Source organism: Branchiostoma lanceolatum, chromosome 2 (genome assembly GCF_035083965.1).
Source record: "Branchiostoma lanceolatum isolate klBraLanc5 chromosome 2, klBraLanc5.hap2, whole genome shotgun sequence".
NCBI lineage: Eukaryota > Metazoa > Chordata > Leptocardii > Amphioxiformes > Branchiostomatidae > Branchiostoma > Branchiostoma lanceolatum.
Window position 1 is genome coordinate 26,688,470 of NC_089723.1, and position 25,860 is coordinate 26,714,329.

The following is a 25,860-nucleotide window of genomic DNA, read 5'->3' on the forward strand; positions in this document are numbered from 1 at the left end:
AGACTGGAGGACTGCCAACCCTAGCCCGGGGCCTCCCCTACGTCCAAACTATGCCTCTGATGGGGTCATCTGGGGGTATCTAAGAAGAAGACAATGCTTCATCTTTTCAGTCTGTGAGCATTTTTATAGATCCCCAATTCTATAACCTAAAACACTGGTATCACCTAAACACAAGGAAACTCAACACCAAACCTTAACTGAGTGGGCTCTGCACAATGTAAAAAAAGTTTGTTGACAAATACCATGATGTAGAATCTAACTTTTGTAGCATTTTAATATTTGAGTGTAGCAACAACCCATTCAAAGGCTACCCAATACACGTCAGTCATTCTGGAGTGAGAATCTGGACACTTAGTGCCCAATGCTCATCACAAACAAAGAGACTGGAATAACTTCTCACAATCGAAATTATAATATAAATACATACGATAACACTACCATTTGACTGAAAGTCATTGCCAGTAAACAACATCATGCTTTCCCATGTAAGCATATGATAAAATACAAGTAGATTAATTTTTGCAATACAATCAAGCCCAATGCCACAATGCCCACGTTATACACGTATTAAGCACCTAGATGTTACAAATAAATACAAAATATTTCAAAGTTAGCAAGTTCTTATGACTTGTCATATCAATCATGAGGACATTATAACAGTGAACATTGTTCTGTAAACTGGCATCCTGTTGGAGACATGTCCAAAAAATGGACAGACAAGCTCAAAACTTTCCCAAATAAAAGTGCAAGTTAGCAATACCTTGTGTACTCACAAGCAAACCAACTGTCACCACGTAAACAATACTTCCAAGTTCCAACAAGTCCGCAGTTTTGTTTTGAATGTTCCAATAGCTAACCTAGTAATAACTAGTTGGATGTTTATTCATACAGAAATGTGTGGAGATCTCTCAAACGCCCCACAAGAATCTGATCTAAGAATTTTATTGAACAAATTTGTAACAACAAGCTAAATTTCTACAAGTTACTCATCTTGTAGATTAATATTGCAGGGTTATAAGCTGATACATAATTTCAAATGACTGTGAAATCTTACAAATTTTTCTCAGCTCCATACTACACACTAAAGATAATGCTACAGCAGTAACAGCACTTATAAATACAGTACATATGTATTCTAGTGCACTTTACATAGTTTTCATTGTAGTGACATTTATTCATTTTACCAGTAGGATTGGCCTGTCTCACTTTGCCACAGTCAGATAGTAATTAAATACTAGTAAACAAAACAAAAAAATATATAGTTTTCAATCACAATCCTGTAAATTGTTTCCAATAGATACAAAAAAATTACATGTAGAAAACATGAGTACATGAGGTATATCTACCCTATTGGCTTCTCCATGGTATCACATAGTACAGTAACTAAGGAAACCAGACCATGAAAATAACATGCTTTTATGTAAATCTTAACTCAACACATTGTAAAGAAAATAGAAGCTAGGATTTTACATATTCCGCATATGGTTCAACACTCATCACAGTTGACACATGATGAACATGTTTCTACAACTTCTTTTTGGACTTACTTTAATGCTTACAAATATCATTGTTCAAAGCAAAACTTGCTTTTCTTTAAACATTCCAAGTCATATCATTCCTATTCTCTACCTGGCACTACTTTCCACGACTGTGGACTGATGACTTTCAGAGCTGTGGAATTCATCACTTTTAGTGGTAAATTCCATGGCAGTGAGAAGACTTTGGTTCAAAGTATTTGATATTGGTAATTCATGAACTTCATCATAAATCTTAGTAACAAAGTCCATCACAGTGTAGTATCCAGTAGATTATACTGCTGCTGGGTTCCCTGACGCAGGGGTTGGCAGCAGTTGGCTGGTCCTTAGTAAAAGTCTGTAGTCACATTTTGACCCTAATGGTAACCCTAAAAGTGATGACTTCCACAGTTTAGAACTTGGTAATAAGTTACCCCATAGCCTGAGTAAACACAAGCTCTCTGGTGGAGGTTACAGTCGGGCCGGTTGCTAGGAGCGCGATTTAGTCAGGCTAAGTTACCCCACAGCCGTGGACTTTATTACTAAGAGTGGCAAAGTCAATTCACGTCATTGGATTCACCACTAAAAAAATGGATTCCACACCCGTGGAATTCCTCAATCCATGGTCTCTGAATCTGCTACCTGCTATGACTTAGCATTGAAGGCTAGATTTCTCTGGTTCATGGGGTTCTCAGGGGACTTCATCCAGTCCTTCTTCAGCATCTGCTTGAGTTGAGACAGGCGCATGTTGGGGTTCTCCTGCTTCAGGCGGGGGAGATTCTCCTCCTCGTACTTGTTGTAGGCGGCCTTCATGCGACGTTCAGGGTGCCTGTCTACAGCTGCCTCTTTAACACTGGAGGGGGAAAACGGGCAGCACAAGAATGTCAACTGGGACAACTAAACGATACTTGAATTATGATTTCACAGAATATATAAAGGCAATTCAAACTCTACTAATGGATAAAATCCGGAGATTTAATCCCGGATGTTTCGGGTGACATCCATCACTCTTCTTCAGCGTCACTAAAATGAACTCGGGCAAATCGAATACAATGCTAGTTATTCCATGATCTTACAGAATATTCAGTTGACAGTGTGAGTTTAAAAAAATGTTTTAATCCTTCCCACACCTTTCGGTGTATATTTGCGGTGCCCATCTCCATTTCTACAGCCCTTGGGCCAAACACCACTACTGTAGTGGGCTTAGTCCACTGGTATTTATGTGTATTCAATTCCAATGATCTTTCTCTTGTACTGAGTGATAAGCAGAGAAAGCAGATTTTTCAAGTATTTGGTACAACCCGGCTGGGGGTTGAAACCCGACCTTCTGAATGCAAGATGAACACTCCCAAGGCCATTGCACCGGTCAACTTGCAGGCAAAGTTATTCTGTGTCCTACCTCAGTACAGAAATGGCCTCCTCCACCGACCGAGCCTCCACAGCTCCCTCCGCTGCCAGCTGGTCGGCGATGAGTTTGTTCACATTTTCCTCCAGTGGAGCTTCCTCTTGTTCCGGACGTTTGGCTTCAGGGAAGGAGACAGCAGGGGGTGTAAGGATCGGGTGGGAGACTTAAGGTGGTCATGACACCAAAATATCGACTATTTTGAACTAAACTGCAGTGGTATCATTCAATTATCATACACTTTAGCCTGGAATACTGTGAATTTATTTGTTTTCGTGGGGATTTGATTTTGCAATGGAAGGGAAAAAGGAGGTTTTTGCAGTGTTTTAAGTTTGCAATTGAAACAATTCTGTAGTATACTGTATATTATGCAGCTATGTTCTCTATGGTTTTATGTTTGCGATTTTGCGGGGAACTCTATATTGCAAACTTAACTGCGAAAAGCCATTCTATTGTGTGACTGTAGCACTACTATTGTTTCAAACGTGGACTCAAAACATCCGCGAACCCTTCATTTTCTCTCTACAGCAAAATCAAATCCCCGCAAACATTTCTGCATTTACAGTAGGAGTAATACTTTGAAAACGCATATTTGTGGCGTCATGGATTTGTGGTGAAGAGATCACCGCGAAAACAAATATACACCCTTCTCTTGTTATCTCCAACCATTGGTGAGAAGTAGTCATTGTCTTGAAGAAAGTAGCAGAAGGATTATTGAAACATTGGCAGCTACAATGTACAAGTATTTCATTTCTAATTGTCGGAAGAGAACTCAAATACTCATCCTGTGCCATTACCACCGCCACCATCTCACCTTTCTGCTGTGCCTGTTGTTTCTCCCTCTCCAGTTGAGCCTGGATCTGTGCCTGGGTCATTTTCCCCCCTCCCGCCGTCTTGACAGTTGGACCCTTCAGCTGGGCCATCTCCTCCTCAAGCAGTCTCTGTTTCTCCAGCTTCTTCTCAACCAGTTCATGCTTCTTCGACTCCTTGTCAGCCTACAGGGGAACAAATGAATGAATGAATGAATGAATCTAGGGAGGGAGATCTGGACAAATCCTTGATTGATTGATTGATATTATTGATTCATTCATTCCATCATTGTAAAATCAATGAAGGAAGGAAGGTTTGAAGGAAGGAAGGTTTGAAGGAAGGAAGGTTTGAAGGAAGGTTTGAAGGAAGGAAGGTTTGAAGGAAGGAAGGTTTAAAGGAAGGAAGGAAGGATTGAACAAAGGAAGGTTTGAAGGAAGGAAGGTTTGAAGGAAGGTTTGAAGGAAGGAAGGTTTGAAGGAAGGAAGGAAGGTTTAAAGGAAGGAAGGAAGGAAGGATTGAACAAAGGAAGGTTTGAAGGAAGGAAGGTTTGAAGGAAGGTTTGAAGGAAGGAAGGAAGGTTTAAAGGAAGGAAGGAAGGAAGGAAGGAAGGTTTGAAGGAAGGAAGGGAGGGAGGGAGGGAGGGAGGGAGGGAGGGAGGGAGGGAGGGAGGGAGGGAGGGAGGGAGGGAGGGAGGGAGGGAGGGAGGGAGGGAGGGAGGGAGGGAGGGAGGGAGGGAGGGAGGGAGGGAGGGAGGGAGGGAGGGAGGGAGGGAGGGAGGGAGGGAGGGAGGGAGGGAGGGAGGGAGGGAGGGAGGAAGGAAGGAAGGAAGGAAGGAAGGAAGGAAGGAAGGAAGGAATTGCACACATCACCTTTCTCTGCTGCTTCCTTTTGAGATGTTTATCATCGTCTGCCCAGAAGGCATCATCCTTGGCCTTCTCCACTCTCTCCTGTTCCTCTCGTTTTTTGTTGTCCTTGCGAGTCCGCGCCTCCAATGCCTTCGGGTTGTCTCCCCATTTCTTCTTAGGCATCTTTTAACGACTGATGTCACAACACTGCCAATGATGACAGGGACATTGTTATTGGCTAGTTTCAGACACCAGCTATCAATCGAACTTGGCAAGCAATTTTTCTACTTCTTTGTACAGCTAATAGTGGTTCTATTTTAAAAAATCACTGTGACATCATAACACCAAGAATATGTTTTTTGTAATACTACTAACGTTACTAGTAGTACTGTACTATAACATTGTTAAACTTAAAACACAGCAAAAACATTCTTTTCCCTCTTAGTAGTTTACTGAGAAATAAAACCACCGCGAAACTAATTGCATCTAGACTACAGTACTAGTACTAGTATATTAGCCATTATAACATTATAACCCTACACTCTCCCACGAATTGGTAATCAAAGAAAAATCTCTATCCTTTCTGACAATACCTACCATTTCTAAAATCTGTCATGGACAAGCAAAACAACTATGATTTGCTATCTATGTTGAAATCTATCTTTTCCTCATTTTCCAAATATAACGACGTTGAAAAACACATTGTCCCTCGGCAACAGTGACTTTCTTCGAAGCTGAGTGTGAAAGCATGAAACAGGGAATACTCGGCGCTAAAACTGCCTTCCTACCTGTCCTGTCTGGTCTGTAATGTGGTGAAATTCTTCGCAAAAATAATTCTCCAATCGTCATACCACCATATCTAATTCCTCCTTCCCACAATTCTTCTTTGGGCGCTTCGACTAAGGAAAAGGGTATGGATTTTTGGCTCTTCTTCTAGTTGGGCTCTAAAAATGTCTTCAATAACCAACTATTTCTGATTCTAGATTATATCAACAATCAACATAGACTGAAATTTTATGTTATAGCATAATATTACAGCAAAAGTACTTTTCTCTGAGAACCAGTACCTGCAATTTGGACCCTATAAGCTCGAATAAGATAGTCCACAGACAAAGATGGCGGACGACAACCCGGAAGTGAAGGTCTCTCCAAATACTTGCAACGAATTCACGACAAATGGAGTGATCCGGGACCAGGAAAACGTGGAGGTGGACCAAAATGGGCACCAGGAAGAAGAAGACGGGAAAGACTGGCAGCTATCACAGACCGATAAGCTGAACAAGTCTCTCCTAACCTCATTCCTAGATCGGCTGAACCAACAGGATGCGCCGTTCCCGCCACAGACGACTGAAGAGGACGAGAGGCTCGACACTTCCGGTTCGGAGGAGCAGGAGTTTGAAGACCGTACACCGAGTCAGGATGCCCCTCCCCTTGTCAGAAACACGGGACCTTTACAAAATGGCTCATGAAGGACACATTCCTTTATGTAGGACTCATCATTTGTAACGACTCCATGATCAGTGTGATAAAGACTTGCCTATAGCTTAGTAGATTACCGTTATCTTACGTGAAATTCTATTCTGTGTAGCACATAGGTCAGCACATGATAGATAGTACATCACGTCTCTGTTGATGAAAACTTATAAGGATGATTTTCAGATCTATTAGATGAATACCAGCATCTGGTATCAAGTGATGTGATTTTACCTCATTTTGATTCACTATGATGTTTCTTCATTTCCAACAATACGACTGACCGTTGCATGTGGACATGCAATTTTTTGCATGAAAGGCAATACAACAAACATTTGTGAGCTCCTGCCGTGAAGAGGTGGACTGTGCGATGTCTGCTGATCTGGTAACATGTGGCAGTTTGTCTTCAATGCATATTACAAACATTGAACTCACCAATGGATCAGGCAATGGCATATCACCATGGGGAAGAAGTTCGTAGAACTGAATCTAGTCTTACACTGCAGATTTGTGTAATATCAGAAATTGAAAAAGGAAGCTGATGACTGATGCTACACTCACACTGCACTTGTGATGATCCTATATACTGTGCGACACTTGTCACATAAAACATATGTTGTGTTTTCTGTTTTGCAAAAACTGGGGGAACTACAGTGACTCAAGTGCCTGTCTCAGAATGATGACAGTGAAGTACAAGCCCACAATTTTCAACAGAGTTTGTTTATACAAGAATGTTTGTTCAGTGTGTCAAGAACATCATGTTAATTGTTTTAAGTTGCAAATATCGATGACTCAATAAACTTTGGGAGAGCTTTAAGTTACCAATTGTACACATACATTTGAATAGATGGCTCTCCAAACAGAGGTTGGTGGGGAAGAATGTAACCTTTTTATCATATGCCACGTTTTTTGTCAACTCTCCCCACAAACCAACGTGGGGAGAGCGGGGCGGACAAAAAACGGGGCATATGATAAAAAGGTTACAATCTTCCCCACCAACCTCTGCTTGGAGAGTATAGATGCCATGTCCGTTGTGAAAGCCCAAACTAGTAGAAATATTATATATCATGATACGCTGAGATTCTGAAATGTTATGGTCTTGTGTATACTTGAAATCACAGAAAAGATTTTCCTTCATTTTCTTCTATTCATCAACCATGGAAAGGAAAAATTATATCCCTTAGGATTTAGATTAATGTTAACGAAAATTTCGTTTTCTAAAGGCGGTTCTCTGTACGATGGTTGAACTGTGATCTAAAACTCCAAGCATATTTCCGTAGGTAAAATCGTGACGGGGCTGTGCGATCAGATCTTGGCCTCAGTCAGAAAACGGCCGATTTTGCCCCCGAAGATCTGCTTGAAGAAGTTGCAATGATTGTTTTTTTAGACTCCGCAAGGTGTTAAAACTCCGCAAGGTGGCGTTATTGACCATAACATACAAAATGGCGGTCGATCGATTTCTTCCATGTGGGTGGGTGTGGATTTTGTCGTAAAACAGGCATGAAGAAGTTGGTAATTGGTATCGGAGGGTAAGAACACATTGATCATCATCATAAGTCTTGTTCTTAGCTCTTATGTTCAAGTTACTCCAAGCCTCATGGCTGCATCATGCAAATATTTAAGTATCACCTCGACAAATTTATATGCTTAAATGGGGACAACCTTAAAAAATGATCTTTGACCCATACATTCCAACATTTGAAATCTGTAGCTTTACTCTGTTTACCAACATCTCCAGGCAACCAGAACATTGTAATGGATTGAATATATATTTGCCTTTTCCCGTGTCAGTCAGGAGGTCGCATACAGGTCATGGGTGTGTTGTTATTTGGGGGGAGGGGGCGTTTAGTGGGGTCCCTTCCAGAAGTATACTTGAGGTTTCTCTCCTCTCTGTACTAGAGTGAGCAATGGTGGCAAGACCACATTGAGCAGCAAGTTGGAGAAGGTCCTGCCCAATTGCTACACATTGCACCAAGACAGATACGGCAAGGGAAATGACAAGGTAACATAAAAGAGTTACAAAATGTACACGGATCATGCATGGCTGACTATTGTTGTTGTTCGTTTGTTGTTTGTTTTTCACAGTGTCTCCAATGGCGGGAAGACGACTCTAAGCAGGAAGCTTGTGACAGCCATCCCAAACTCTTATCTCATGCACCAGGATACTTACTTTAAGGTGTCACGGCTTTGTCCCCTGTCCCATGTTAACTGAAGGAACCATTCTAAAGATTAATTGATAAAGAAATACTTATCATTGGGACTTTTGGGAGTAAGGATACAACCTTGCGCATTGGCTCAAATTCCAAAACCAATTCGAATTCCTTACACAGCATGTACACACCGAGTAAAAAGTAACAGAACTAAGTATGTATACTATATGTTATACACATTGTGTATCGTGGGTCAGTTTAGTGGTTATACACCACTGACTGCCCTTAGCAGTTCTGTAAGGCAGGTACTTAACTACTAACACAGTTCATCAGGACATAATAGAATATTGCTATCAATACTTTCCACCATTGCATGCAACCAGTTAAATATTAGACAAGATAAAACTAAAACCTTATTTGCATGATTAATCAATTAGAATTAAGCAAGACATACAAGAAACAAAAAATATCACTCAGAGATATGTGATCTTCAAACTCTTTGTTTATTTCTGTTGTTGCAGGATCCTGAAGATGTCCCGATAGATCCTCATCATGGCTGGATGATGTGGGATGGTATGTGAACTGCATTGGACTTTTGATACATTGATGGTCAAGATCATTTACAGGGCATTATTAGATAAATCCTATCACTAAAAGTAGATAGTATTAGTAGGGTTCTTTTTACACAATCAAAATGTGCAATAAGTACTTTTGTCATCCTGCTACCTTATTCAGGGCGACAATGACTGGAGCTGCATCAAGAAGAATGCAGTCCCTAACATTACTTAATTTGTATCCCCCTCATTCCGCTTCTTGACTGGACTGCATTTTTCTCACTACAGCACCACATACTGAAGTGGTCATTATTACTCCGGGAAGGAGGATGACCTCCTTCTGGGAGTATTGGGAATGCATTTGTTTGCGCGTTCGCAGCTATAACTCACGATCCCGTTGTCGCACTGGTGTGTAACTTAGCATATCGTTTGCCTGGTTCGGCGTGGTGATGCACAATAGCTTTGTTACACCATAACTACTTTAAACGTCAATCCAATATCGTAATTGCACCCCTATAATTAATGCTATGTCCCACTGCCCTGCCATAGGGACCATGTTATAATCCGTTATGCATGACTGGAATACTTCAGGCAGATACGGGGTATAAATCTTCCTTACTTGCTGTGATCGTATAGTCACTGTTACATTGACAAATAGACAACGTGCATCACCACACGCAACCTAGCAAACGATATACCAAGTTACATACCAATGCGGCAACGGGAATTGTGAGTTTTAGCTGCGAACATGTGTAGAGTGACCTCCAGTCTGTGTATTAAGTATGCCGTGTCCCTCGCAACTCGCATACAGTATGTGCGCACGGGACGGACGATGCATTTTTACGCACAGTGTGAAAATGGCAAATCTCTGGACCTTCAAACTTACCACACTTGTAGTTTATAATACGGAGGCTGTGACAATGTAAAAAGTTTACGCAGGGGATGAAAGATTGTTGAGAAATATCTCTCAGAAAAGTGCGCGCGCCAGTGTCACTTCCGGGTGGTTAGATCCGGTGACCTTTGACCTTCGTGAAATGTTACGATAATATAAATTAGCATTTTTTATTGCAAATAGCTTGATAGCTATAGATCAGGCCGGCCTGCAATAAATTGTGGAAAGAGGATTTACTGCATATTTGTGATTTCTGATACATCTTAGTTGTAAGGCTGAATGGTTCGTTGATAATTGAAAAGGGGCCATCTAGATCTAACTTTGTGACTTTTCCCGGAATTTCTAGATCCCATCTGTGCCATGCTGTAAAAACATACTTTTCAGCAGGTTGACCACTCCTGTATTGAAAGAAAAAGATAAACAAACACTTTTTCTTTACTTGCTCTAAAACACTACTTGGACTGAGCAGAGATGCAATTTGTGTGGGTCAATACTTGTACATACTATAAATACTTCACGGAGAATTGTGTCCTACGGACTCTTGTTGCTTTTAAAGGCAGGCTAAACTTAATTTCGTAAAGCATACTGCAGTATGTTAAATATACCACTAAGACCAGTTCTTACTTGTTTTACACGATTCCATCATAGATTAGCGTTTTACAACATTTGAAATTCATGGCGTGGTGATGTAATACTAGCGATGTCAAAAGACCTTTGACCTTTGTGACGTCAGATCCCGAGTCGGAGGAATGGCGTCTGGAGCAATTCCTATGGTGCAGGTGTGGCCGACTCAGAATCTGACGTCACAAATGTCAAAGGTCTTTTGACATCGCCAGTATTACATCACCACGCCGTGAATTTCAAATGTTGTAAAAACGCTTATCTATGATGGACTCATGTAAAAGAAGTCAGAACTGGTCTTAGTGGTATATTTAACATACTGCAGTATGCTTAACGAAATTAAGTTTAGCCTGCCTTTGATTTAAAGACCAGAAAGTATTCAATATTGCCAGAAAGACTATCCATACACTGTTAGATATTTTACTTCTACTTGTGTGAAACAGCCCCAGATTATACCCGAGGTCCCTTCACTTCAGGGATGTAGGTCACATTTCAGTGTGTGAAAAAAGAATCCTGATATCCATTGATTCAGCAGCCTGATTATGATATTCTTACAAGCTTTATAGTACAGGTATCAAGCCTGCCCAGCCCTAAACCAAGCCTAATCATGATTATCTGTTTTCCAGATTTGATGGCTCTACATAATGATGTCATGATGGAGGATGTAGACAGATGGTTGGAGGACCCGGCTGCTTTCAGCCAATCACCTACCAGCACTGGGGACATCACTGATGTACAAGTCCTACTCATAGAGGGTTTCCTCATCTATGACTACAAGTGTGTGAACCTTTCATCAAGATCTAGCTATGGTGGCAACGTAACACACATTTTTTGCTTTTCTTTACATACTGACAACTAAAGAACTGAAGTCACCCATTCCTAGAGTGAAACGACATGTGTAATGTGCATTGCAGGAGATTGTGTACATGTATTCCCTAAAATTGCTCAAAATTTTTATATCAATATTATGATCATCGTTTTTGCTTGTTCCATTTCAGACCATTAGAAAAAGTGTTTGATGCAAGGTACAACTTTGTTTTACTATTTGAAGAGGCCAAGAGGAGAAGACTGTAAGTACCGTGTACAGTTTCACAAAAATTAGTTGAGGAATGAACGAACAAAATATAAACCAGTATATCCAAAAGTCACAATATGTAAATATTGTAATAAATGTATTACATCTTACATGAAGAAGTTGTCCCAGTTGTCAATTGTTGACCTTATGTTATACTTTTTTCAGCTCCCGTACCTACATACCCCCAGACCCTCCTGGTTTCTTTGATGGCCACGTGTGGCCCATGTACCTCAAGTATAAGAAAGAGCGTGATGACCACAACATACAGACAAGTAAGTTTTTTTTGCTGTCCCTATTGTCTTTAGATAATGCCTGATAAACCGCAAGAACTCGGGATACAGTGTGACATTATATGGTTAAAGAAGCTAAGGGCAGAGATTGGGTTCCACACAATCATTTTATCCATGTCAAATTTGTCTGACTTTTCAAGCAGCTTGAAAGTATTATTTTGTATGTTTTTTCCATGGGTGTCTCTGCTATTTAACCATGTTTTAGTGAGTTGCTTAGCATTCAGTTGTTCAACTTTTGTTTTTTTGTCAATTATAGTACACATGTGGATTAAAGTACATTTTGTGTGTGTGTATACCTCTCCAATTTGAGGTCACTTTCTGTGATTCTGCATAGTGTGTCACTGCAAGAACTAATGAAATAATGATATCTTTCAGTTGATCTTGATGGAACAAGACCAGTGGAGGAAAACTTCGAGAGAGTAAAAACAGAAATTCTGGATATGATAAAGCATTTAAAGGACAACCAGATGTGACACAACCACTTTGAGCCACCTTCTTATTGCAAAAATAAACATATCATTGATAGTGCTTTTGCTATATTTTTATCCACACAGTACAATACAATAAGTCTTCAGTGTTATGATTACTAACAACTTTAAATCTGCAACACTGTCAGATATACAAGAGGCACTAAAGAGCCCAGAAGGAATTTGGCAAATTCATAGCATTTATTGACCAATGCTGCATTCATGTTTATTTATCTAAGAAAATGTGGATGGTTTTCATTATATTAAGTACAGCTGCTAAAAAAACTCATCTCATGTCCCTTACACATTTACAATGTTGTTGATTCATGTTTTGACACTAAGACCAGAGAACATGTAGGTACCTACAAATGGCATATACAAAGTACAAACAACTGTTGATGCAGTAGTAAATCATTTTGATGCAGTCTTTTGCATATTTGTACTATTGGTCCAGATATGACAGATTTACGTAGTACACATACATTCATGTACATGTTTGATAGAGTAAAAACATGTGTACACTAGAAAAGTGATGTCCTTTTGCAATGAATGTAAAAAGATGGTAAGCATTGCATCGACTACCATGATGCAATGGAAGCTAAATTATTATCATGTAAATGAGGAATTTTGTAGACTGAATTGTTAAAAGTAGTCCCTTATAAAATCCCTGACGTTTTGAATAGCTATATATTATATCTACATATTGCAACGTTTCATAATTATATACTAGTAGAGTCTTAAAAGTTTAGCTTTTTACAGTTGCATTCAAAAGCTCGTAGAACCATTTAATAATCCATGTACATCACTTTACGAAATGTTTAAGATATGTGTTTTCGCCCCCGTGTAGGGTTGAATACATGCCGATATGTCGGAACAGGTTGGGTTCCACAGCAAATTGTCGGTACCCCTTACTCCTAACGAATTCGTCCACGGCTGTGTCTAACGGGTACCCGCCACCACACGTCACTCCCTCCAAGAACGTTGCCAACTCTTGCGCTGCAGCAGTTGGCAATAAAGTCGCCGGCAGGCAACAATCGTTGGCATCAAGCATAACGTACAAGTACTTTGATATCCTCCTAAGTTCCAACAAATGCGGTCTGGAAATCACAAGGGCCGCTAAGATACAACAGACGACACTTGAGAAAAAGAATCCGCTCAGGAGTGTCCAACTTTGTCCTTTCTCAACAAGTACGATATGTAACAGTCGTAGAAGAGTTCCACCGAGCAACCCATAGCCGATCAACTCCGCCAAGTTAGCGGCGATACGCTTTGGCTTAACGGTGTGAAAATCTCTTTGGATATACTCAGGCATGTAAAGTTTTAAAAACCTCTTCGCGACGTTGTTTGGGGTAAAATCCCAACCACGGCGAGTCCTTTCTACTTTATTTCTTATAATGTAATCTAAGACTTGGAGAGAGCCTGGTACAGCTAAAGCATCGTCTTGCAGCACGAGCACGTATCGTGGATTCGTCTCCAAACTCTTCCTCAGACAGTAAACATAATCCTGTTTTTCTTTCTCTAATTTACCATTTGGCACGTTGACTGCGCCATTTCCGTATCTTGACACCATAGAGAAGAAAGACGACAGGTAGACTGCGTCGGTGTGCGCGGAGGGTTCAGGGTCCATGTTACAGATGAGTATTCGAGTGCTGGGCTGATTCTCCTGGACAATGGCAGCAACTGTCTGTAAAAGATACCGAGGAGAATACTTCTCAGTGGGGTTAAACGAACGAGTCCTTCGGGTGGTTAGGAAGGCAACCGTCGTCCTGACATCGGTGACGTTGCTGCTTCTGCTTAAGTTACCGCCGTGAAGTAGACTTTCAGCTTGAAGACGCGCCAAGACTGACTCAGACGCGAAGAAGTCCTCGGCCTTTGCGATTCTCTCATCGTTGACTTGTCTAGCGTAAACGCTTGGGCTCAAGTCCCACAGGTAGAGTTTTTGACTGTAGTATAGAGAGAACGGGAGTCGGTAGCAAATGGGCGGGAGTATCAAGCCGAACACAAGTATGTAAAGAATGATAACATGACAGATCTGTCTCTTGATGATTGTAGAGCGGCAACAACTTAACCGTGGAAAGTTCATCTCTGGAACATAACCATGTAACGTTATCTTATGTCTGAGGAATTCGGTCACTGCTAGCGGTTTGGAGATCCTGTTTTTGGGCAGTTGCAATGACGACTCATTTGACGTTCCACTTCATGTGTACCTGTGACGCAAATAAACTTTGTTTGTGTTCGCACAGTACAAACGGTAAAACATAGCCGTGGCGACTAACGAAGGGAGTTTTTGCTTGATAATATTACATATACTTTCCCTTGGGAAAGTATATGTAATATCAAGCAAAAACTCCCTTCATTAGTCGCCGCGGCTAGGTAAAACACAGAATTCAAACGTGCATTGTCTTACACCAGGCGCTGAATATCGGATTGATTACTTTTGGAGCATGCATTCCTTACAATAATTGGAAAGTAGTCATGAATGTAGATTCACGACATCGGGCCGGGATTGCTTTGGATAGTTACATTATTTTTCACAAAATAGTCACTGTTTGTAGTTAAAGTTTAAGAGTAGGGGTGGGTACCGGTACAGAAAATTTAGGTCCAGAGGGTCAGGTCCGGACCTGAACCTGTACCTGATTATATAGTAGTGTAGCAGTACACCATATTTTGGAGAGTGATTTACAAGATATGCATGTGTCGGACAATAACGCCATGTCTGGAACGATATGATTTCTCGCACTGTCTTAAAATTAACTATACTCGCCTCGCCGTGTGTTGACTCATCCTTTAGGTGTTTCTAGATAAGATTCACAGCTAACATCTTCGAAAAAGAGCAAGTACGACTCGTTAAGTCTGCTGTTTTCTATTTTCTTAGACCGATAACATCATTATATTTCATTATGTGACCATCTGCAGGTAGTCTTGTACTGTGAATTTTCTAATCGGTCCAAAGTCCGGTCCACTGATTTTTTTCGGACCGGTTCTTTTGGACCGGTCCACACAAAAATACCGGTTTTGTACCGGTACATGGTACCGGTACCCACCCCTATTTAAGAGGCATTCCGGGGGTCGGATCATATTTCTCTAATTCAAAAGTGAGCATCGTTCATCAGGTTATATATGATATGATCAGATAGACTGTCCACAAGACAACAAGAAATCGAGTATTAGAACTGGTATGCCACCGGCATCAGAAATACTAGTAAAGGCACATTATAAGCAACAAAAAAACGCCCGACTCACAGAGCCTTATAAGAGGGCTACGTGGGTTGAAGTAGGGGCATAAAAGATATTTTTACGGCAATGTTCAAGATGATAGTAACATCCCAATTTAATATTCAATAGTCATAGAATATGCTCGTTTAGCGGTATGCTTTTAATACTCTCCATGCAGATGTTTGGCTCAGGTTTCTTTTTGACGTATTTTTAGGCGGGCTTTCTATTTTCACGGTCAAGTTTTCTTTTTGTTCGCCGGCCACGAACATCAAAAACAAGTTGGAGCCTAACCTTAACGCTTGGTATTTTTAGCTAGCCTCTACCAGGCTCCGTGAAATGGCTGGAAGAATAGTAGAAATTGGCCTAATAGAGTGAATAGTGTGCCAATGGAGTTAGCTACGGAGAGAGGTCCAATCTGCCATCGAAATCACGGTAACTTCACTGTATAGCGGACTACCCTGTATAGCGGAGTACCTCGGCTGATTTCTACTATTTTCCCAACGATAGGACGGAGCCTGGTAGAGGCTAATTTTTAGCTACAATCACGGAGCCAGCTCTCGGCAGTTGCATTGGTGCGTGACGAAAACCTATTTTTGTACCACACCGTGGCATCGGCGCGGGTCATGTATACACAGCAAATACATGTACCATGATTATAAAGCAGGTGGATGTCGATGATGCTGGGCGGGACGCCCACCCTACACATGAGTTCGTGTGTTTATTATCCATGAAAAATGGAGATACAATGTATTGTTTTTGGCGTGTCTGTGTGTGTGTGTGTGTGTGTGTCTGTGTGTGTGTGTCTGTGTGTTTCCGGACTATTGTAGTCAGCATAACTCAAGAACCTCTGGATGGATTACGATGATATTTGGTATGTGAGCGGGTGTTGTGAGGACGAAATTCAAGGTCGATTTTGGGCTCCCTGGTATGTGACCTTGGTACTGCAGCAGAACAATTTTTGTATATTTTGAACTGGACGTGCTTACGGTGCTATGGTCTTGATTTTTGGGTGGCAGATAGCTTGTGATGTAATAAAAAAAAGTGGTGTAGATTTGGGCCCCCTAGTTTGTTCTGTGTAAAGCAGGTTCGTATCGGGAGTGATATACTTGAGGTCCGGATAATCAGTAACGTTTTGTACCACACTGGGTCACTGCACTGTGTATACACAGGACGTACATGTAGTAGCAGGTGTATCGGCGTGGTGATGGCTATGACTTACAGTACATTCTACTTACCTGAGCGCGTGTCGGTCTTTTGCGCCTCCGGATGACCAGTTTCATGTGAAATCTGGGCACAACTAGCGAGCCACAAACCGGCATTATCCACTCCACCGTGCCTCGTCCGCCATTGTGACCTCCCACCCTTATTACCATACGAGCGCCACTTCTCACGAGAGTCCCTGCATACGCCTACGCCACGGGGGATCTAACAATACAGGTAAGCTGCAATGAACCGTGACGTGATGTGCAAAGGGCACCGCATTCCGGGATCTCCAGGGGGGACGTTACAGAAACCGGGAAAGTAGAAATAGGTAACCTTGGTGTGTTGATATCATTCGTCGAAAACTGTGTAACAATGAGACTTTAAACAAGGATTTACTTGCAATGCAAATGCCGCAAAATCATGCCTTTAAGTGTTTACTGTCGAATTATACGTACTTAAACTAAACACTGTTTGTGGATCTTAACGTTTGATTAAATTTTTTTTAAACTTAGTGAAGCGCTTTTGATTTATGTGCACATATCCGAAAACCGATAGTATTGAAACCCATTGGTTTCTCTGAAGCAAGCGAGAAACTAGCGAAAATGTCTCAGCTAGCGTCATTATGTACGATGGACCATACATTTCAGTATTCCAAGGACATTGTATAGGATTGATAACTATGATATCAGAGTAATCTAAGAAAAGAACCCAGTGTTGCTTTTCCTCAACATATTCTTGAGTTCGCAGTCTCTTTTACTTTTAGGCCCACATTCCACTAGACTGCGATCCCGCTGCGCTCTCGCTGTGACCTAAATCGAATTTGTCTAATCCTTGATTTCATAAATAAAATATCATGCCAAACGTAAAAGAATGGCTGAAAAGACAACAAAACACACGTAAAAAGATTCGCTTCTATCTGTGAAATTCGTTGAGCGCTCTGTTAAATTTGAGGCCGCAGAGAGGGCGCGGCGAGAGCGCCATTCTTGTGTAGTGGGGGTATTACACATGTACCAAAGCATTTGACAGAAATTGCTTCAAACGAACGGCATTTATTCCAAAAGAAAAACGCTGTGTCCCTTGAAATCTTGTCACAAATACAACTTTAATACGTTTACACTTGCAATGATATAAAGCGTCTCCCACACTAAATTACATGTAGAAGGATACGTTGTAGGATGTTGACATAATACTAGTAGTACATGTAATAAGCATGGTGCAAGTGCAAATACACAACAGCAAAAACACAACTGCACATTTTTTTACAATGCTATGGCAACTACATCCCATAAAGACAAAGTCTAACATGTGAACTACTTACACATTTCAGTGACACAATGTTGGTGTTGCATATCATCACTGAATTTGATGTTAACTAACCACTTACTACGACATAAAACTATAAATCAGCTGTCTTGTGTTAAATAAATGTGGCCACAAGACAGTAACTATAGGTAAAAAGACTGTTGTGAACAATATTTAATCACAACTGATCATCTACAGCTTAAACTAACTAGTCAAATAAGCTGTGTAAAAACTGTTCACCCTAGGTGTCAGATGTATAGGAGTCAAAGAATGTCATTGTCAAGTACATGTACATGAAATACAATGCATTAGTAAGATCCTTGTGAGAGCTGCCTTCTTCTTCAATTCAGTTGAACGGATGAAAGGTATTGCTTTTTCGGTAGCTGGTACAGTGCAATGCAGCTTCACTATGGCTCGTGTATTTAGCCAAGCACACTGGGTGACCCCTACTCTTCTTGATACATGTGTTGGGTTCTTTAACATGCAAAGCTTTGAAGAGCAATCATAGACCTTAAAAGACAATTCTCACTGATGCCTCCCTACTCTGACCCCAAGATATGTGATTAGAAAAACTTTAACTACTTCTCCTAAAACTACGTATTCCTGCATTTAGCATACAAGACCAGGCTGTGTAGATGTTTTAGATAACTTTCCATAAAGCCTGTTTAAAAGATAGCCTTTTTGAGGCCATAGGGGTATTAGGTTGTTAATCCACTTTCTCCAGGGCACAGTACTGTAAGGCAGAGCCCATCCCTATCCTCCGACAGCCTTTTACCTCCCCAACCGAATTCAGGTACCCATAACTCAAGGTCCTATAAAGTGCCTTCCCAAGGTCACAACATCGGTGTCAGGGGATTCGAACCCAGGACCTCTGGGTTCTGGGCCAAAGATCCTAACTGTTACACCAACATAACGCCACGTTGTGCGCCACAACACGAAGCCTGTTTCCTTTACGCTATTCAATCAGCTACTTAACCAATATTCGCCAACTCGCTCACTATCCAGTTTATCGTCTGCTCTTCCATCTTACAGGGTTCATCCCCATTTAAGGGGACTATAGCTGCCACTCTGAATACATCTAATGCGTCATACTTGCCATTGTAAAGTTACTGTAAATTCCTTTACATTCGCAGTTTGATTTTGCAGTGAAGGAGGTTTTTGAAGTGTTTTAAATACATGGTTGAAACAATTATGTAGTCGGTAGTAATACATTGGAAATGAAATGCATATTTGTGATGTCATGAATTTGCAGTGGAGAGGTTACTGCCGAAAGAAAACCACTGCGAAAGTTTCAGTAGATTTACAGGAGATTTACAGTAAAGCATGCACACTATGTCTGCAGTACCTAGAGGAATAATGGCAAGAAGACAGGGCCCCTAGTTGTACACTAGTATGCACAATCAGTTTTGTAAGCATGGTCATGGGGAAAGTGCCTAGATAGTATAAGTTTGTGAGGCAAGATGCTTAAAAAAACATTTGTTACTTAAGAACACTACCACTTCCTCTGCATAAGCAGTTAGACTTTTGTCCTTTGAAAAATTCCTTTATCACAATCCTTCTGTCTCCTTAGTTTGGCAATTGCACATTGTCCTTCAGCTGACAACATTGTAATACAAATTCTCAGACCATCAGTATTTGTCTAAAACAATACCAGTTCCTCACCTGTCTCTAAAACATTAAAACATACTGGACCATCTCTGAACCGTGCTAAACTGCACAGCCAAAAAGACTCTCCTAAACCTTATCCCAACTGTATTTGTTATGGACAGTTATCTTCTTCCAAAATGTTTCCTTTGAGAGGTTGAACTGAAAGAAACTCTTACTCTGCATTAGTATTTTCTGCTTTTGTTGCAGACCAGTTGAATATAGATCACATGGATGACAAAACAGGCTTTACCCCTGTGGCATCACCAAAAAATCACACATTATCCTTCCCTTCAAAACTTTTAGGCAAGTCAGTCCTTGCTATGCCGGGATCTGGAGCCGCCGTGCCTATTACTATTATGTACATTGAAGCTGGCTAAGATGGCCGGTCTGTCAAACTTGAAGCTGAGGAAAGCAGGGGAGGAGAACTTCGGGGTGTCCTTGTTGTCTGAACTTGAAGTTGCATTGTAGCTGGCCATGGCATCTGCAACACAAACAAACACAACATCAATGCTGACAGGTACACAAGAGATCAAAATAAAGTAGCTGACAAGGAAGAGAACTTGAACAAATCAATGGCAACAAACCACATGACGTGAAAGACTGACATGACATATCAAGAATAGACTGGGGAGAGGCCAAGGTCATAGATAAAAATGACAATGGCTGTTACCTGCAAAAAGATCATCAATTCTCTTCCTATCTGCTCTTCCATTATGTTGACCCTGGAAAAGAAAATCAAAGATGATATAATTATTTGTGATTAAAAGACAAACATAAAAATATTTATTATTTAACATGAAGAGATCAGAGCTTGCTAACATGCACTTTTCTTGGATAGTCCTCTTCAAGTGAGTTCAAAATGCCAGAGCCAGTAAAAGCACTTCGAATAGATTACAGCAAGCTGGTTGATTGCGGCAATGTTTATCAACTTGATTAGTAGCATGTCATAAAATATACTTATTAATTTGTATCTTTTCAAATCCTCAGTCATAGGTTTTTGATTGGATACGTTTGTCAAAATCAACTTGAAACTCACAGATGACTTCTTCTTTCCCTTGCCCTTCTTGTCAGGAGTCTGTCCATCACCCTCACTGTGCTTGTGCCTGCGTGAGGCTCGAGTAGGTGGCTCCTGTAACATAAAAATGTGCCTGTCTTTTTAGATATGTTAAAAATGCACACTCCACCCTCATAGAAAAGTAATGTCTCTACGCACACAATTGGTACACAATAGGAAACACTAGCTGTGTTCTTGTTAAGAATGCTACAATGAATGACAGAAAGTTTATTCACCTTAAAGTTCAGGTATTCTTCGAACTCTTTCTGGCTTTGCTGTGCAAAATAAAGCTGCTGCTGAGCTCGTCTGTCAGTCAGCGTGACCAGACTGTCCTTCTCTGGGGTCCCTTCTGGGGTGGAGTCCTGCTTTCTCCCTTTCTGACTCCGGTTGATGTTGGTTGCAGATGACGCTGTCTTGGCCACTGCTGTGTCCGTCAGGTGTTTGGGCGGTGGCAGTGAGCTACCAGCTTTCTTTCTAGTTGTAATCCACTTTCTCAAAGTTCTACGGTGAAAAAAAACAAGGTGGTTACAACGTTCACAAAGGAGAACAGCTTTCATCATATATCCTGTATTTATCTATTCACTTACTACTATAAGTTACTCTTTTAGTATTAAACACTCATGGAGAATTTCAACATTTGCCAGATGAATGCTGAGTGGTCATCAGGGTCCTTAATGCATTGTGTGTTCAATAAAGGTTTTAATATACTGATTCCCACAAACCAAGATGAAGAAAACTATAAAATGAACCAAACAACTGCCAAGTTTCATTCCTAAGATAACCAGAAACGAGTCGGGTAGGGATATGTTCCTAAACGTACCTTCAGGTACAAGTACAGAAATCGGTTACAGAGGTTCCAAAACATTAATGAACTGTTGACAACTTGACAATGTTTATGAAATTTGCCACTGTTGGGATGTCAAATCAAAGATAGCGCTGATTTCAACCCTACATTATTTTCGTCTTTCCCAGTACTAAATGTGCGGTACTGGTACTCAGGGGAAAACTTTATTGAACAGCCCTTGCACATCGGACTTTAAAACAACCTGGGCTCTATCTCAAAGTGTTGTTACAACATTAACACGCTGTGATGCAGTCTCCTTACTTGATGAATGGCATGACCATGAAGAAGTTGTTGGGGCTCAGACCAAGGTTGGTTTTGGGCGTGGTATCCTTCTTGTGTGCTGGTAGGTCCTCCACTCGGAACCACTTCAGACACTGAACCAAGCAAAACAACCATTGTCAGTCATTTCATAGATATGTGAGTTCAAAAGGCGAGGACTCATGAAATTAGGAAAAGCATACTCCATGAGAATTTTCTAACAGAACTTAGCATCCATCATAGTTACTGGTAAAGAAAATTTAATGCAAGAGATGACAATGGTGCAATGTTGGGCTAAAAACCATGTCATCTCTAAACACATATACACATGTATTATCTTCTTTCATTGAGCTATCTGTACAATTGATGTAGTGAGACCATTTCAAAAAGACATTTTTCATAGTTGAGTATTGAGCTTTAGTTGTCTGGTCACATTTCTAAATGCTGTCAGTTTTCTGAAGGCAGCACCTTGATCTCCTTTCGTGTTTTAGGCTTGAAGTCTGTTTCCATGGAAACCCCCGCGACGATGTACAGTCGAACCAGCTGATCGTTCATCCTGTGTTCGATGTACGCCTCTGGATCCAGTAGTGGGGTGATGTCATAGCTTGTCTCTTCTAAAACCTGCGTGTGGAGTGACATTTTAACATATCTTCAGTTTCAAGAGTTTGTAAAAGAACTGAACAAAATGCATGTGTAAAAAGCTGATATTGTGTAGTGGCTGATTTACTAAGCAGGAAACTTCATGCAATCATTTGATATTAAGGGTGCTCTGTCGGTGGCATCAGAACCAAAAGTCCTTTCTGTTTTTACCACATATTTAGCACACTGTGTTCTGTACCTGTATTGGTCAACCTGTACAATTATACACCTTTTGAAGTAACAGGGCAAATAGACAGATCCTGACTGTCCATCACAATTAGTAGTTCAACCAATGACAGCATGGCAACTAACAGTTTGACCAATGAGAGAGTGCCTGCATATATTTTAGTTTTATCTTTATTTTACATTTCTATGTTTTGATGGAAGTGGCCACATGTCAACTTCAATTTGAACCTTACACATGCTCTGTTGCCTTGATACCAGAACATTACTTTTCAGACATCTGAATGTTTGTTTTCATTACAGTAAGCAGCAAGGTCTAAATACCTCTCTGATAGCACATGTGTCCTCAGGCTCATCTTTGTTCACTTTGCCCTTAGGAAAGCCCCAGCTGGCTTTGGCTAGATAGCCTTGAACAAGTAAAACCTGTAGGACAATTATATTGAATTAAACAAACAGCAATAGTTAAAAAAACTCTTACACAATAATTCTTCACAGATATAAAACATTGATAATCAGATTTTTATCCCAAATCTTGCATGTCCTTATAATTACTAGAGTACTATATATGTTATGTACTTGTCCTTACAATAAGAACATATAGATAATAGAGTCATATAAAAGAAAGAAACAAGCCATCACTGTAAGAGTACATGAATAACTATAAAGGCAAACGTACATGTTATCATACTATATTTTTGTCCTTTGATGATAATAGCATTCAGCCACATTCTTACATTTTCAAGTGATTCATCAAGGAGGATGCCCCCATACGTAGGAACGCTCATTTTGTAGCTTCTCCATTCAGCCATTATGCTATCCACAGTGTCCACATGTTCATTCAGGAGGGGACAGTGCTTGAAGAGTGCAACTTGTTAAGGAAAAAAACAGCTTTTGCAAATCTTTAAACTATCTCCATTTAAACTTCTACTACCCTCTTCAAAGACTACTGCAGATACATTATAAAGTTGGCATAGTTTTAATTTTGCACTAAGGGGAAGATGAAGTGTTTGCAGTGGTTTTAGGTTTGCAGCAGTGCTAGTCACATACTGCTACGGTGAAACAGTCGTCGCAAAAACCACAACATAAAACCACTGCAAACATTTCTGTATTTACAGTAATTTGGAGTTGGATTCAAATTGGAGCTGTGCAGGTGTTATCTAGCCACACCTGACCTGAACTGTACTGAACCATCATAAAACCAGTCTGTAACACTAGGGCAATGCAGATGGCAGACAGACAGTAGACAAGTGTCTTTTATTCACAGCATGACACTGGCTCTGTTCCTGTTCATGTAGCTGTTGACAGCTTTCTTCTTTCATCATCAAACTTTCCAAAGAGGGAAACATCGATTAGCATTCATGAGATGACATGTCATTCATTGTAATTCATGGTGTACCGGTACATTGCAAGGCTCTCTGGTCTCACCTCCTTGTGAACTACCATGAGGGTTGCCGCTTATCTGTCAAATGTTTTGCTCACACATTGCAACAACAATACCCAACATATCACATTATCAGCTGGCTTGTTTGACCTTTTAGTAAATTTTACCATCCCTAGTACATGAGTAAATTTAGTATAGATCATCACCACCAAGGCTTAAACGTAATAAGAAGCTACCATAAGATTTGAGTATTGCTGAGAAAAAGGATATTGATGGAGGAGAAATCCCTCATGCCACAGGACGGCAGCTCTGGTCTCTCCTGTCGGAAGAAGTCCAGATAGAACCAGTGAGCCAGCTCAATCTGGAAACACACCCGGATCAGGTCATCCCTCTCCTCACTGGGGATGTTGATGATGAAACGACTGGAATTGGAAAAGAACAAAGAAATGATTCGAAGGAATTCTGTAAATGCTGTAAGATTTATGTTTCCTCTTTCAGTTTCACAAATATGATTTTCACAGGAAGATTAGTAGACAAGCCACTGCTGTCATCATTACTGCCAAGTCATGTAAGTTTGCAGCACCTAAATGTCGTGGCACAGAGAAAATGAAGAGTTTGAAGTATCCTTGAGTTTGTGGTCGAAACAATAAGCTAGTTCGGAGTTGCTACTACGCATGTGCAGTGTCAAAGGTGAAGGCCCCCGCTACGAAAACAAGACCCGTCTGGGCGTTGTTATGCAAATCTAGACAATGTCCAGGCGAGCACTGTTTCCGTCGCGGGGGCCTTCACCTTTGACACTGCACATGCGTAGTAGCAACTCCGAACTAGCTTATAGAAGCAACACAATGGCATTATGCCAGCAATTGTACACACCAGGCTGATGGGTCTACAAAGGAGAAGTGACGACTGTGAAAACTGTTAACTTGAAATACCAGGAGATTTTAAGATTTGCAGTATACAGTGAGAAAGTGCACCTTTACATGAGTCCCCTAGCCTGCAGTTTAGTTTCATCTGTATGTTCGAACATGTTCAGTACCAAAACTTATAGTTATATTACTTATAAACACACTTTTCAAGTCATGAACTCTCATAACACATATATTGTAAGGAAATCAATGCATAATTAGTTCGATATGCATATGACTGCTCTTTTATAGACTTATTTGCAAATCATCGTCAAGATCAAAAGAAAACGAACACAAAACTGCCAACCGTTCGAAACCCTCCCTTAGTCCCTACATATACATCCCAACTCCGCTTGCTTGGGGCTGAAAAAGTATGAAACGGTAGAAATCGGCAAACTGAACATCCTGTGGTCAACTAAGTCATCACTACAAATTATTCCCGTTTTGTTGACATTCTACTACATGTACTAGTATTCTTCAGCCCTCAAGGACTTTGGCGGAGATAGAGCGAAAGTTCCTACTAGTACCTTGTTGACGACTCTACATCGGGAAACAACCCCCCTCCCAACAAAACAGATCATTTTACTCACCTGCAAAGATCATCTAAAACATCGGTAGGTATAGCCACTGTCGACATTTCCATATCTGCGTCAAACACATAAAAAGGAAAGAAAAGAGATCCCGATTATAACGTTAATGCTTAATCGATATCCGTGTCCGTCATATCAGCGAATTGATCAAAACAAATGGTCACAAAGATGGCGGCGTCTCTCGTAGAATCTCGTCTCTTCTTTTCTCAGTTCAAACTTCCGAGAGTAAACGAGACCAGTAAAACTCTAGGTTTTAACACTTTCCCACGACTATAAACTCCATGTTAGAAGTCCCACTTTACCTTGTAAAAGAATTCCAGGGGTTAAACCATTGACTGGAGCTGTGAGACTCCGACTGACTGGGAAAGAAAATGACTCACTGGGATTTCCGTTGATCATGTGACGTTCTGACCCGGATTGACCTTTCAAGATGGCAGCCCCCATGAAGAAAAAAGTCTTTGTTTTGCTTTTTCCGTGCGACTTTACTCGTTCATAGCAAGTGAATAGGTGATGTGAAACCGATACTCAAGCATCTAACGCTTTCT

At 40.7% G+C, this 25,860-nt stretch overlaps 4 protein-coding genes across 9 annotated transcripts; 1 reads left to right on the plus strand and 3 right to left on the minus strand.

The window, feature by feature from the left end:
- Positions 1-256: 256 nt before the first annotated feature.
- Positions 257-5,753, minus strand: LOC136428267 (coiled-coil domain-containing protein 124-like). Of its 2 annotated transcripts, none has more exons than XM_066417648.1 (5): positions 5,639-5,753; positions 4,596-4,778; positions 3,731-3,911; positions 2,914-3,037; positions 257-2,367 (listed from the first exon to the last, which is right to left on the minus strand). In XM_066417648.1, the coding sequence occupies exons 2-5, from the start codon at positions 4,752-4,754 to the stop codon at positions 2,160-2,162; spliced, it is 672 nt and encodes a 223-aa protein (XP_066273745.1). In that variant the 5' UTR covers positions 4,755-4,778; positions 5,639-5,753; the 3' UTR covers positions 257-2,159. The 2 variants fall into 2 exon arrangements, with proteins under 2 accessions (XP_066273745.1, XP_066273744.1); XM_066417647.1 differs by lacking the exon at positions 5,639-5,753 and adding an exon at positions 5,360-5,480.
- A 1,496-nt stretch (positions 5,754-7,249) lies between these two features.
- LOC136428268 (nicotinamide riboside kinase 2-like) lies at positions 7,250-12,154 on the plus strand. 3 transcript variants are annotated; one of them, XM_066417649.1, is made up of 7 exons: positions 7,250-7,573; positions 7,944-8,046; positions 8,716-8,767; positions 10,888-11,038; positions 11,260-11,331; positions 11,502-11,608; positions 12,002-12,154. In XM_066417649.1, the coding sequence occupies exons 1-7, from the start codon at positions 7,545-7,547 to the stop codon at positions 12,097-12,099; spliced, it is 612 nt and encodes a 203-aa protein (XP_066273746.1). In that variant the 5' UTR covers positions 7,250-7,544; the 3' UTR covers positions 12,100-12,154. The 3 variants fall into 3 exon arrangements, with proteins under 3 accessions (XP_066273746.1, XP_066273749.1, XP_066273747.1); XM_066417652.1 differs by having other exon boundaries at positions 11,260-11,286; XM_066417650.1 differs by lacking the exon at positions 7,944-8,046 and adding an exon at positions 8,130-8,220.
- A 119-nt stretch (positions 12,155-12,273) lies between these two features.
- LOC136428264 (post-GPI attachment to proteins factor 4-like) lies at positions 12,274-16,680 on the minus strand. Its single transcript, XM_066417645.1, has 2 exons — positions 16,545-16,680; positions 12,274-14,300 (listed from the first exon to the last, which is right to left on the minus strand). The coding sequence occupies exon 2, from the start codon at positions 14,174-14,176 to the stop codon at positions 12,896-12,898; it is 1,281 nt and encodes a 426-aa protein (XP_066273742.1). The 5' UTR covers positions 14,177-14,300; positions 16,545-16,680; the 3' UTR covers positions 12,274-12,895.
- Positions 16,681-17,541: 861 nt separating this feature from the next.
- On the minus strand, positions 17,542-25,798 carry LOC136428263 (m7GpppN-mRNA hydrolase-like). 3 transcript variants are annotated; one of them, XM_066417643.1, is made up of 11 exons: positions 25,696-25,798; positions 25,316-25,370; positions 24,091-24,242; positions 23,174-23,301; positions 22,764-22,862; positions 22,086-22,238; positions 21,621-21,733; positions 20,752-21,016; positions 20,498-20,590; positions 20,132-20,183; positions 17,542-19,942 (listed from the first exon to the last, which is right to left on the minus strand). In XM_066417643.1, exons 1-11 carry the CDS (start codon positions 25,757-25,759, stop codon positions 19,770-19,772), a joined length of 1,347 nt encoding a protein of 448 aa, XP_066273740.1. In that variant the 5' UTR covers positions 25,760-25,798; the 3' UTR covers positions 17,542-19,769. The 3 variants fall into 3 exon arrangements, with proteins under 3 accessions (XP_066273740.1, XP_066273739.1, XP_066273741.1); XM_066417642.1 differs by having other exon boundaries at positions 25,618-25,759; XM_066417644.1 differs by lacking the exons at positions 25,316-25,370; positions 25,696-25,798 and adding an exon at positions 24,404-24,505.
- Between the last annotated feature and the right edge of the window lie 62 nt (positions 25,799-25,860).

What these genes read in the sequence shown, in the direction of transcription:
- LOC136428267 (XM_066417648.1), bottom strand. Translation starts at nt 4,754, where the DNA reads ATGCCTAAGAAGAAATGGGGAGACAACCCGAAGGCATTGGAGGCGCGG. An exon ending in AAAGGAAGCAGCAGAGAAAG is followed by an intron (nt 3,912 to 4,595) that starts GTGATGTGTGCA and finishes GTTCCCCTGTAG; the next exon opens with GCTGACAAGGAGTCGAAGAA. An exon ending in GAGGCCATTTCTGTACTGAG is followed by an intron (nt 2,368 to 2,913) that starts GTAGGACACAGA and finishes TTCCCCCTCCAG; the next exon opens with TGTTAAAGAGGCAGCTGTAG.
- LOC136428268 (XM_066417649.1), top strand. Translation starts at nt 7,545, where the DNA reads ATGAAGAAGTTGGTAATTGGTATCGGAGG. An exon ending in ACGGCAAGGGAAATGACAAG is followed by an intron (nt 8,047 to 8,715) that starts GTAACATAAAAG and finishes CTGTTGTTGCAG; the next exon opens with GATCCTGAAGATGTCCCGAT. An exon ending in TGACCACAACATACAGACAA is followed by an intron (nt 11,609 to 12,001) that starts GTAAGTTTTTTT and finishes GATATCTTTCAG; the next exon opens with TTGATCTTGATGGAACAAGA.
- LOC136428264 (XM_066417645.1), bottom strand. Translation starts at nt 14,176, where the DNA reads ATGAACTTTCCACGGTTAAGTTGTTGCCGCTCTACAATCATCAAGAGA.
- LOC136428263 (XM_066417642.1), bottom strand. Translation starts at nt 25,759, where the DNA reads ATGGGGGCTGCCATCTTGAAAGGTCAATCCGGGTCAGAACGTCACATG. An exon ending in AAACACGAAAGGAGATCAAG is followed by an intron (nt 21,734 to 22,085) that starts GTGCTGCCTTCA and finishes TGCTTGGTTCAG; the next exon opens with TGTCTGAAGTGGTTCCGAGT. An exon ending in AGGGAAAGAAGAAGTCATCT is followed by an intron (nt 20,184 to 20,497) that starts GTGAGTTTCAAG and finishes TTTCTTTTCCAG; the next exon opens with GGTCAACATAATGGAAGAGC.